The sequence below is a fragment of the Condylura cristata genome, unplaced genomic scaffold, assembly GCF_000260355.1.
Source record: "Condylura cristata isolate star-nosed mole 26May11 unplaced genomic scaffold, ConCri1.0 scaffold00025, whole genome shotgun sequence".
In the NCBI taxonomy this organism is placed as follows: domain Eukaryota; kingdom Metazoa; phylum Chordata; class Mammalia; order Eulipotyphla; family Talpidae; genus Condylura; species Condylura cristata.
In genome coordinates this window covers 15122542-15135541 of record NW_004567126.1, presented here as the reverse complement: position 1 = coordinate 15135541, position 13000 = coordinate 15122542, and the positions used below count along the sequence as shown (strand labels likewise).

General features: G+C 38.2%; 2 protein-coding genes across 2 annotated transcripts; both read left to right on the top strand.

The window, feature by feature from the left end:
* The first annotated feature begins 1140 nt into the window (after positions 1-1140).
* Positions 1141-2073, top strand: LOC101623127 (olfactory receptor 143-like). The gene has a single exon (XM_004688789.2). The coding sequence runs from the start codon at positions 1141-1143 to the stop codon at positions 2071-2073; it is 933 nt and encodes a 310-aa protein (XP_004688846.1).
* Positions 2074-10954: 8881 nt separating this feature from the next.
* Positions 10955-11887, top strand: LOC101622905 (olfactory receptor 143-like). Its single transcript, XM_004688788.2, has one exon. It carries the CDS (start codon positions 10955-10957, stop codon positions 11885-11887), a length of 933 nt encoding a protein of 310 aa, XP_004688845.1.
* Positions 11888-13000: the final 1113 nt, after the last annotated feature.

Here is a 13000-nt window from a genome sequence, read left to right as displayed (position 1 = left end):
GACAAGAAATGATGCATAAACACTAGCACATGTACTGGATCACTCACATAAAAGGTAAAAAGTCCTTAACACTCCTCTTGTAGATAGAGCATAAGCTCCAGAGGATAACTAGGAACACAGGAGGCTACTCCCTCCCTGCACAGAGGATTTGACATTCAAAGTGTGAACTGAAAATGCAGAGAAGATTAAATCCCAAAGGATTTCATTGACAATGATTGTAAACAGACTCAAAAATTTCTTCCTTTGGAACCTGAACCAAATGCATCCAAAAGAGCTACATTATTCAATTTTCAAACAGGTTGCAAAGATCCACAGAGAATAAGAAACTCTCACAATAATAGCCGGCTGATAGTTCCAGACACAGAGGTGAATCATTTGCTTGACCTTGAACATGCAAATCATAAAAAAAAAAAATGAGTTGCTTTCTTCTTTACATAAATCATTGCCTCCTTCAGAGTAACAGAAGGAAAGAATTCTCAAGATTGGCAAGAGAGATGCCCAGGCAGAAGGAATTTGGTGATTGAATCTTCTCTGTTTTGGTGTTTCCATTTCACTGCTACAACAGTGGAGAGTGGCCTGGGCCACCTGTCCATCCTAAACAGCTCACTGTTGCTGAGGTAAGACTGCATGATGGGCATGGTGTGCTGATAGGAATGCTAGTGGACAGTCAAGGCTTTCATGAAGCCAGTCACTGAGGAGTGAGAGGGAGAGAAAGGGCTGAGCACTGGACACAGAGGGGTCACAGTAGCTGCACTTGAGCAGAAAATAACATTGGATGATCCAAAAACAATTCTTGGCTCTTTGCTAACCAGCTATAGCACCTCAGACACTGATTAATCCTTTCAAGATTCTGTCTTAATTATGAAATGTGGACAACACCCTGGGGCACCTATTAAAGACACGAAAGACATCCTGGTTGTGTCAGCTTGGGGAGATGAGGGGACAGAGCTGAGATCTAAAAAATGTGGAAGGTATGGACAGATGAGAGAGGTTGAACATAGGGATTCCTTGCTCTGGCTCTTCCAGAATGCTACTCCATCATCCCTCTGCAGCTCCACAAGTCCCCTCTCTTAAAACTAAGGATCAGAGTCCTGCCCTAATTCTTCTCCCATCTCCTCACAGATCTCACCACTGCAGATAATGGCTGTGGAAAATGGCTCTTCAGTGACTGAGTTCATCCTGGTAGGAATCACAGACCAGCCTCAACTCCAACTGCCCTTCTTCCTCCTCTTCTTGTTCAACTACACGGTCACTGTGGTAGGAAATTTTTGCCTAATTAATCTAATATGTCTCAACTCCCACCTTCACACACCCATGTACTTTTTCATCCTCAACCTGTCCTTCATAGACCTGTGCCATGCTTTCATCATTACCCCTAAGATGCTGATGAGCTTCGTGTTAGAGAAGAACATCATCTCTTTTGCAGAATGCATGACTCAGCTGTTCTTTTTCTGTTTCTTCGTCCATTCTGAGTGCTATGTCCTGACAGCCATGGCCTATGACCGCTACGTGGCCATCTGCAAGCCCCTCATGTACACAGTCACCATGTCCCCTCAGGTCTGTGCTCTGCTGATGATGGGGTCATACGTGATGGGGTTTGCTGGCGCCATGGTCCACACAGGGGACATGGTCAGACTGACCTTTTGTGACGCCAACATCATCAAACATTACATGTGTGACATCTTCCCCCTCCAGCAGCTCTCCTGCAGCAGCACCTATGTCAATGAGCTGGTGGACTCCACTCTGGTGAGCACAGTTGTGATAATATCCAGCGTCATTATTTTCATTTCTTATGCTCTGATCCTCTCCAATATCCTCCACATGTCATCCTCTCAGGGCTGGTCCAAAGCCTTCAGCACCTGCAGTTCCCACATCATGACTGTTGCCATTTTCTATGGTTCTGGGATGTTCACACATCTCAAGACCTCTTCTGATGGCTCCTTGGGCCAGGGGAGGTTTTTCTCAGTAGTTTATACCAACATAGTGCCCATGTTGAACCCCTTCATCTATAGTCTAAGGAACAAGGATGTCAAACTTGCTCTGAAGAAAACTCTGAAGAGAATTGCAAATTAAACAGTCCCACCATTTCTGGGCATGGGGGAGAAGAGTGTGTACTTGATTTGTATTAGTACTGCTTCCTGAGTTTTCCTCTGAACAAGTATTTTCCTTTAAATATTTTTTTCTTTCTAACAAGTCATTGCAATTACAAGTACATTACTGAATCTCCTGATTTTTTTTAGCCCTGTGCTTACTCATAAACTGACTTGACCTTTATCTTCACAGCATGCTCCAGACTCTCCCTTCTAGACTGTCTTCCACTTTGCTTCCTTCCAAGTACTTTCAAACATCATAAAACATAATGGAAAACTCTCACATTATTTCCTTTGTTTTCTCTAAAAATAATTATATATTACCCCTCTGTTTTAATCACTTAAGGATTTTCGATTTGATTACATAAAGAGTTCAAATTATCAAGTTGCATATTTTTTTTAAGATTTATTTATTTATGCATACAGAACCAGGGTACAGGCCAGAAGTGCAAGGACAGCGAGAGGATTCACCATAGTCAGAGTGGGGAGCAAAACAGGCAGAGTGACACAGTACACTGTTGAGGGGAGCACCATGTGGGTCAGGAGAGTTCTGCCCTGCCATGTGGGTCAGCTCTGGGACTGGACATCAAACTCACACGGAAGAGGCTAAAGCCAGCTTTGCAGTGCTGTACTCCAATCCATTGTCCCACCAGGGAGAGCCCCATGTTACATATTTTACAATGTTCAGAGACTACATTTTGACCTTGGATTCCCTATTTCAGAGATGACTTTTTTCCCCAATTGGCTATAATTGAGTGAGGTTTTCCAAACTTTACACATTCTCCATATCCATTGATGAAAGTTACAAACATTTTGGGTAAAAGATGGCTATATTTTACAGTCTTAGTCAAGTGGTCTGATCTAATAGAAGAAAAGATTGCAATTATCCTAACTGCTGATCAACACTTTTGTCCTAATATTTTAAAAATGCTTGAATACACCATAAGTGAATGAGATAAAATTCACACTGAGGTTTCAAAGACATCTAGTTCCATTTGCTGCTTCTCTGCCCACATGTGCAAAAGTATTCTCCCTTGGCCAAGGTTGGTTGCCTTTCTTCTTCTGTTCAAAAAATAAAATTAGATGGGTAGAACCTAGTGAAAACCTGTAATTTCAATTTCTACTTTCACTTTAATTAAGAGAGGTTGAATATTTGCTGCATTCATAAAGTGACACCACCTGTCATGCAAACCTTAAGAGTCCTGTTTTAAGGACAGAACAAATTCAGAGATTTGGTTTAAGGTCACTCAGCTAAACCAGAGCTGCGCCCAGGTTTACACACAGCTGATTTAATTCCAGTTTCATATCTTTTCCACATTATCACTTTGTCTCTCAGGAATAAACAACAGGAAACATAAAAGAAGGAAAATAGATTAATGAAGGATTATTTATATGCAGCCTGAAAGGAAAGTTAGGAAAGATACCTTTACCCACTAGTCTCAGCAGTAGATAGAGGGGGCCACAAAAACTTAATGCAAAGTGGATACATGCTTTTGTCTCCAGAAATATTTCACCAAAGATACTTATAGAATACGTATCACAAGGGACAAATTTCCAATTACATAAAATGCTTATTCAACAGCCAAAAAAAAAAAAATGTGACACAAACATAAATCCCCACTTCTTCAAAGATGGTGAAAGATAGCCTCAACATACTAGTTACAAGAGTAATGTAACTCAAAGCCACATAAGATAGCTCCTTACCCCTGTGACAATGTCTATATCTAAAAGAAAAGAAATAAAATTCTGAGGAGGATGTGGAAAAAGGGATGAATGAAAAAGAAAAGGGAACATTCACTCATTGAGTGTTCCTGTCTCTGAAACAGAAAATCCAGTATTGCAGAATTTTATTCAGAAACCAAGATCTCATTGTGTTTGTGCGAATGTGTTTGTCATCACTAGCGTATGAAGGCTTTAGACTGAGGGGAGAGAGATGCAGTCACCTATGTGGGTTCAACCCTACCTACCTCCCTGACAGCCCTATGTCACGACTACTTATGTGTCTCATGCGTAAGAGTCCCAAGCCACATCTAACATTTCATTATGATCCCAGCACTGTCTGTAGTCAGGTGTCTGCATATCTGCACCACCAGCTACCCAAGCCATTCGCAAACTAAATGAAAGCAACATCTTCTCCCTCTGCTTCTTCATCTAGTCTGCCAATACCCCAAGACCCATCTCTTAGAAAGTCTGGGTCTGACCTTCCTCTCAATTTTGTGGATTTGGTAAGATTCTCTTGATCTCATGTTCAGATGTCCTTGATGGTTTCTTAATGTGAGTTCTTTTGGAATGTAAGATTTTGATCTTTTCACCACCCCCTCACTGTACACATACGCTTCTCTTCCTGACAATATGGTTATAATTATGATTAAGTTAGTGGGTGTTCTATTAAAACACTATTTACAGTATATGAGTATACATTTTACATTATGATTACATTCGTTGTTTCTTTTCTAAATGAAGAAATTTCTCTTTTGCCCTATTTTGCTGAGATAATTGTGATTATTAGGTTTCAATGTGATGAAATGCTTTTTCAGCAGCTGTTTAGCCAATCTTGTTATCACCTCCTTAAATTCTGCTAATATAAATTCTATAGAATAATTATCAGATGTGAAACCAACTTTTCTTTCCTGTGGAATTATAAAGCATCATCCTTTTTATAAGACACTATACCAGACTAGTTATTTTCTAAGTAATTTTTGCACTTATGTACAGGAGGAATATTGATTTTTATTCCAAATTTTTGCCTAATTTGAATTTATGAATTATGATAGCCTCATAAAAGATGCTATCACTTCATCTAGTTTCTGAAAGGATTTACAATAATTTGAGATTACTTCCCCATTACATGTTTTAAAGAATTAAGCAGTCAATTCACTGAAGACTGAAGAGGTTTGTATGTCTATTTGTATTTGTGTGTGTCTGAAGAATTAGCTATTCATTGAATTAGTCTAATAGATATAGAACATTTCACTTCATCTACTTAGACCTAGCAACTCTTAATAGTTTCTATACTTCAGTTAACATAACAAAAATTGTTATTTATATTATAACATATCCAAGTACCTGGTTTGAATGAACTTCCTAGTGTATCACAATAATCTTTTGAATATTTGGCTTTTTTCTGAAACAAATTTATTTTTTGTAATACATGTTGCTCATTTGTGCAGAATGCTTTATTTCTCACCTCAGTAATAATCCCCATAAAGTTCCAACCACCACATTGCCCATGAATTATCACCAGTCTTTGTGCTTTTCCCTTCCCTTTTTTGACCCATTTCTCTTCCCTTCCCCTGCTACATGCATGAGATTTATGGTTTATTTCTAGCATTGTCCTTTTTTTCCTGACCCCATTTTTGATTTTCCTATATATGAAACTATCTCATATTTTTTTCCTTAAACTTATTTCACAGAACATAATCCCTTCCAGCTCCATGTAGCTGCAAATGGCATAAGTTTACCTTTTTGATTGCTGAGTAGCGTTCCATTGTGTATATATACTACAATTTCTTGATCCAGTCATCTGTTTTTTGGGATTTAGTTTGTTTGCATATCTTAGCTGTTGTAAATAGCACTGCAATATGTTTTTGCATAAATCTATCCTTTTAGGAATGGAGTTTCTGGGTCCAATGGCAGCTCCATTTTTAGAAATTTGAGGGTCGTCCCCCACAGCCTTCCCACAGTGGTTGGACCAGGCTTCATCCTACCAGCAGTGCAAGAAGGTTCCTTTTTCTCCACATCTATGCTAGCATTTGCTGTGGACTTTTTTTTTAATATGCCATTCTATGATGTGAGATGATATCTCATGTGATTTTGATTTTCATTTTCCTGATTATAAGTGATGTTGAACATTTTTTTTCAAACGCCTCTTGGCCATTTGCAAGGTAAGCATAACAATTTGAAGTGGCTCTTTTTGGTAGCTCAAGAAAAGATAAATTTTTAAGGTTTTGTTCATGGAATAAAGAAAAACAGATATTGTCAGAGAGGTCAAAAATAAAATTTGTATTTTATGTATTTAAAATAAAGCTTTGCATATTACAAGAGAATGTTAAAAAAAAAAAAAAAGACCAAAACTAAAAAGAGATTCTTCCCCAGATTGGCTCTCTCCAGTACCACTAAGAACAGTAATTTGGCAAAAACTCACCAGGAGTTATGTAGTGAAGTATGAGTTCATTTTCTTGGTGTCATACACATTTTTAAAGATGCATCTCTCTCAACAAAAAGCTCAAGTTATAAGTATTGGCACTGAGTGGCAGACACTGAATTTTGTCTTTTCTTACTTCACTTCCCCTTTTTTATTTTTTTACGATTTCAAAAGCCCAAAATATCTCTGGGGTGCTCTTATTTGAAGGGTGATAATTTGGAGCCTGAAATGCATTGTCAACTCAAGGATGAAACCATTTATTTATATATTCTCTCTCTCTTCCTCTCCCTTTTTTGGAATTAACATATATGAAAAGTCCATGGAATCCCACAGAACAATTTACAGTCCTCTTTGTGTGAAGTCATGATAGCCCATGTTCCCCTTAAGGGATAACCTAACTATTAAAGAACATTTTAAAATATTAAATAAAAAGTTCAGGCAGAAGAGTGACCTTTACATTGCTAGGCAGAGCAGTAAAAGATACATACTTGTGAGAGAATAGGGTCTACTTATCTACACACAAACAAACCTAAGAAGAAGACCATGTATTACTGAAATTGAAGACCATCACTATGATCCTCAATCTCAACAATTCTGAAGTAAAACTCATCCCTGTAACTCCCAGGAAAATGAATGTTTTTGTTTGTTTGTTTTGTTTTTAGTAAAGTTGGTCTCACCTACAATGAAAATTATAATGAAATCTGGTTGATGACTACATATCATCTTCTAGCTTGTACAGTATTCACTCTCTTTGCCCTGCATGGAACTGTAAGAGGATTTCATTTACATCAATAAAGATCTGTGCTTGAATATGACTTTGCATTACTTGTGACTTTAGAAAACTCATTTGGCTTCAATTGACTTCTTCATATTTCAAACAGGACTTTTGTCTCAGAAGGTTGGGATTATTATAAAGAATTTAGTAGTGTCCCTACTACAATTAGATTTTTGTCCAACATCATGCAAAAGAGCAACTGTTGAGATGGCAGAGCTACAACCAGCAAGGGTCTTGAATCAAGTTCATTATTTTTAGGATGCATCTTACCAGATTAAAAAATATATTTTAGACTGTCCATGAATACTATGAAAGCTTTTGCTACACTATAATCATATATATTTTAAGGGCATAGTAGTTTTATAAATATTAAAAGATGATTTACATAACACACAGGAAAGATTGGGATAAATTAGACAGGAAATGGAACAAAAATAAAATCAAGTCCACTTACTACATAGCTAAAACAAAGCTTCTGAAGGAAAATTAATCCACATAGTTTACTACTTAGATGGGCACTGCTTTTGTAATCACTGTTTTTTTAATTATGTCAATACAAATATTAATGTAACAAGCACTAAGCAATAGTGAGGATGAAGAGATAGGAAATATATTTATGACACAAGAAGGTAAATTGTCCAAATACTCTATCCCTAAACTTAAAGCACCTGATGAGGACTAATTCTGAAATAGTGGGATGCAAATGTACAGTATGAGATTAAAGATAAACTTTTAGAAGTCTTTTAATCATATGAGATTTAAAAAATAACTGAAACTTTGCCCCTTAAGAGTTTACAGTGCAAGAGAATGAAGTGTCTGACAATGGCCCACACACAAGACCGCATGCCCAAGACCACAGTGCAGCATATGGAGAAGGCTACAGGGCTGGGTGTAGGCACTGGGACAGGGGAGGAGGTCAGGCAAGGTCCTATCACAAATGATGACACACTGAATCTGGGAGAATGGGTTGGTGGTATCCACGTGAAGAATAAGGGAGCAGACATTTCAGGCACATAAAACTCATCCAACTATGAACATAGAATGTGTGAGTAGAACACTTCATGCTCTTCATATCACTGGAATGAAAATCAGAGTATAGACATGGAGGTAAGGCTGTGGACACAGAGAGTCAGCTTTTTGTAACAGCCTGAGGAGTTTGTGGTAAAATTGAGGGGTTTCAGTCAAAGGAGTATTGCATTTTATGAGATAATTCTACATCAAATTGTGCAAAGAATAGATTTCCAGAAATAGATGTGTCAAGCAGTATTCTAAAAATTTACTCCCCAGTGACTTTTTCTCTTGTGTAACTATAAGAGCAGAATTAGTAAATATAATGAGATCTCACTATAGTGATTTTGTTCTATTACAGGTGCAGTGGATCTCAAAATAGCAAGATTATAAAGGCAGGACTAATCAATCACACCAAGATTTTAAAACAGTTTTTTCCCTACAGGTAGTGAAAAGAGGAAAACTCCAAGTACCAAAATAGCTGAATTTACAAAGAACTCACACAACTCAAGAAAAATAAATAATATAGTCAACAAATGGACAGTAGAAATCAAGACACTTTTCCAAAAATGAAATTCAAATGGCCAACAAACATATAAAAAAAAATCAACATCTCTCACAATCAGGGAAATGCAAATCAAAACTACAATGAAATACCACCTCGCAACAGTGAGAATGGCACATATTAAAAAACTAGCAACAACAAATGTTGGTGAGGATGTGGTGAAAAAGGAGTTGGTGGAAATGCAAACTGGTCCAACCAGTATGGAAAGCTATGTGGAGGTTCCTCAGATTGCTAAAAATAGATCTGCCATTTGACCCAACAATTCCACTCCTAGGGATCTACCCAAAGAACACAAAAACATTAATTCAAAAGTATATATTCATCCCTGTAATTATTTCAGCATTATTAATAATAGGTAAAACAATCCAAATGTATTGGTTGGATCAAGAAGATGTGGTACATAAACACAATGGAATACTTTGAGGAAAAGAAAATAGATAATCTAATGCTATATGTGGCAACATGGCGTTAGAAGGGATTATGCTCAGTGAAATAAGTCAGAAAGTAAAATAAAAATATTGATGGTTTCACTTATAGGAGGAATAGAGGGAAATCAAATAAGGGACTGAGGAGGGGGTAGTAATAATAATTTAAAAATACAATAAAACAAGATTAAGCAAAAATTAAACCAAAATAACTATAAACTATTAAACCATATAACTAAAAGCCAAAAGTTGGGAAAAACATAAAGGTCTAAGGTGATGGTACGGTGGTGGAAAATCTATGAGAACTATACCTGATATAAAATGCATAGAAGTTAAGAAATTAAATACTAAAAAATGAATGTACTACTTATTGGTGGACTGAAGACAGGAATCTTTAGGATTAGGAGCTATCATTAAATACATAAATTAGATGAGGTAAAAGGAACAGCCATTAAGAAAGTTTATCAGGATAACACAGTGACATAGTGGAGGAATTTGAATTCAGCTTCCCTGATTATGGAGTCTATTCTAGACATTTCCCTGTTTTATGTCTCTATAAATGCAGAAAACATAAAGATTTATGAATACTAGGACATATACTAGATAACGCACATTAAAATGTAGAAAAGTGGCCCTCCCTGGTGGCGCAGCAGGTTAAAGCACAGCACTGAGAAGCTAAAGCCACTTCCGCATGAGTTCAATTCCCACCTGCCCAGAGGAGATCCACATGGCGAGGCAGACCTCTCCTGACCCGCCCGCTGCTCCCCTCAGCAGTGTACTTCATTGATCTGCCTGTTATGCTCCCCACTCTGTCTCTGGTGAATCCCCTCACTGCCCTGCACCTCTGGCCTGTACCCAGGTTCTGTATGCATAAATATTTTTTTTTAAATGTAGAAAAGTACTGAAAATGATAATGACTCTGTCCTCAATCAGGAAAACTGGAAACACAGGAGACTCTCCCTCCCTGCACAGAGGATTTGGAACTCTAGTGTGAACTGAACATGCAGACCATTGAATCCCAAAGGAAGTAATGTTAATTCATTGACAAAGACTGTAAACACAGACAATAACTTCTTCTTTCTGGAACCTGATCAAACTTCACCCTAAAGGAGTTTTGTTTTCAATCTTCAACAAGTTGCTGAGATCCACAGAGAATAAGAAAAAGTCACAATATTAACCAGCTGACAGTCTAAGGACAGGGAGTTCATTCATTTGTTATACCTGAAGACATGCAAATCCTAAAAAAGAAAATTAGTTGCCTCCACCTTTACCCAAATCATCATCCCCTTCAGAACAATAGAGGAAAAGAACTTTCAAGACTGTCAAGAAAGGTCTCCAGGCAGAAGGAATTTGGTGATTGAATCTTTGTTCTGATGTTTCCATCTCACTGCTACAACAGTGGAGGGTGGTCTGGACCACCTGCCCATCCTAAACAGCTCACCGTGGCTGAGGTAAGACTGCAGGAGGGGCATGGTGTGCTGATGGGAATGCTAGTGGACACTCAAGTGCTTTCATGAAACCAGCACTGATGTCTAAGGGGTAGGAGGGAGAGAAAGGGCTGAGTACTGGACACAGTGTGGTCACAGTAGCTGCCCTGTGTCAGCGTCAGGAAATGACATAGGAAATGATCCAAAACCACTCTTGGCTCCTTTGTTCTCCAAGCTCTATGACCTTAGCAGCTGATTCATCACTTCAAGATGCTGTTTTCTTAACTATGAAATGTGGACACCACTCTGGTGGGTTCCCTACTAGGAGACAGTAAAAAATAAAACATGAAAGGTATCAACAGATGAGAGAAAGTTGAAGAGAGGGATTCCTTGCTCTGGCTCTTCCAGAATGCTACCCCACCATCCCTCTGCAGCTCCACAATCTCCACAAGTCAACTAAGGAACAGAGTCCTGCCCTAATTCTTCTCCCATCTCCTCACAGATCTCACCACTGCAGATAATGGCTGTGGAAAATGGCTCTTCAGTGACTGAGTTCATCCTGGTAGGAATCACAGACCAGCCTCAACTCCAACTGCCCTTCTTCCTCCTCTTCTTGTTGAACTATATGGTCACCGTGGTAGGAAATTTTTGCCTAATTAATCTAATATGTCTCAACTCCCACCTTCACACACCCATGTACTTTTTCATCCTCAACCTGTCCTTCATAGACCTGTGCCATGCTTTCATCATTACCCCTAAGATGCTGATGAGCTTCGTGTTAGAGATGAACATCATCTCTTTTGCAGAATGCATGACTCAGCTGTTCTTTTTCTGTTTCTTCGTCTATGCTGAGTGCTATGTCCTGACAGCCATGGCCTATGACCGCTATGTGGCCATCTGCAAGCCCCTCGTGTACACAGTCACCATGTCCCCTCAGGTCTGTGTTCTGCTGATATCTGGTTCATATATGCTGGGACTTGTTTGCGCCACAATCCACACAGGGGACATGGTCAGACTGACTTTTTGTGACGCCAACATCATCAACCATTACATGTGTGACATCTTCCCCCTCCAGCAGCTCTCCTGCAGCAGCACCTATGTCAATGAGCTGGTGGACTCCACTCTGGTGAACACAACAGCAATAATGTCCACCCTCATTATTTTCATTTCTTATGCTCTGATCCTCTCCAATATCCTCCACATGTCATCCTCTCAGGGCTGGTCCAAAGCCTTCAGCACCTGCAGTTCCCACATCATGACTGTTGCCATTTTCTATGGTTCTGGGATGTTCACACATCTCAAGACCTCTTCTGATGGCTCCTTGGGCCAGGGGAGGTTTTTCTCAGTAGTTTACACCAACATAGTGCCCATGTTGAACCCCTTCATCTATAGTCTAAGGAACAAAGATGTCAAACTTGCTCTGAAGAAAACCATGAAGAGAACTGCAAACTAATGAGTTCCACTGTTTCCAGTTTGTTGGGGTGCATGTCTTTGTATGTGTGTGTTTCCCTGAAAATATTCTTCAGAGCAATATTTTTCCCTCTAAGCATGTCACTTCAACATGCAAACATTATTAAATCATGATTAGCTTATTTCTGTGCTTACCCCCTTATCTGGATTTTATTCTTAACCTGCTCCAGAGAGTCACCTGACTCCTATTCCTTTTTAGACCAACTCTCACTTTTCTTCCTTCCATGTACTTTTCTTACATTAGCAAACTTATTCTACATTACAGTCTGAAACCACCCTTTTACTCTAATAAAAGTAATATATATAGCCATTTCTAGTTTAAAACATTTTAGGACTTTCTGTACCATTTCTTCCAGAGAGAAGACTGTAAAATTTTAAAAATTATTAGAATTTCAGACTTCTTTGCATTCTGTTTATACTAGGTTTTCTAACTCACAGATCAAATAGAGAAAAGTATCTGATTGACCCTTTGCTTGTTTTGATTTTTTATTTTATCCCTGATTATGTGTAACAGTGAGTACAACTTTCCTACTTTATTCAAACACATCAATGATTAAAAATTACTAACATGCTTGAGAAACTTGGTTATGTGTCACAGTATTGGGCAAAGGGCCTGAAGTAAAAGAATGAATTACCATTGTGTAGTCTTCTGATTGTCTTAATATACTAAAACTCTCTTTAGTACAGATTTTTAGAAACTAAAAATCTTTTTCATAATTTTTTAAAAATATTTTGAGAATCTAAAGTATATCAAATAAAATTCATGACTTAGTGAAACACCTTGGCTTCAAAATAATGTGTCCGTTTCACCTGAGGATTCTCTGCCTAGATATAAGAAAAAACTCCCTTTGTAAAAGCTTGAAACCTTTCCACGTAATCAAAACATTAAAACAGCAATGGGTAAAATCTTGTCATGAGGTCATTATGATTTCACTTTCTAATTTCACTTTGGTGAAGACACCAAATGATTTGCTGAATTATTTCAAATGGGATGTCATCTCAATGTCCTATTTTATAGGTGGAGAAACTGAGATACAAAGATTTGGCTGAAGACTACTTAATTAGTTCAGAGCTCAACTTAGCGTATACTCAATTC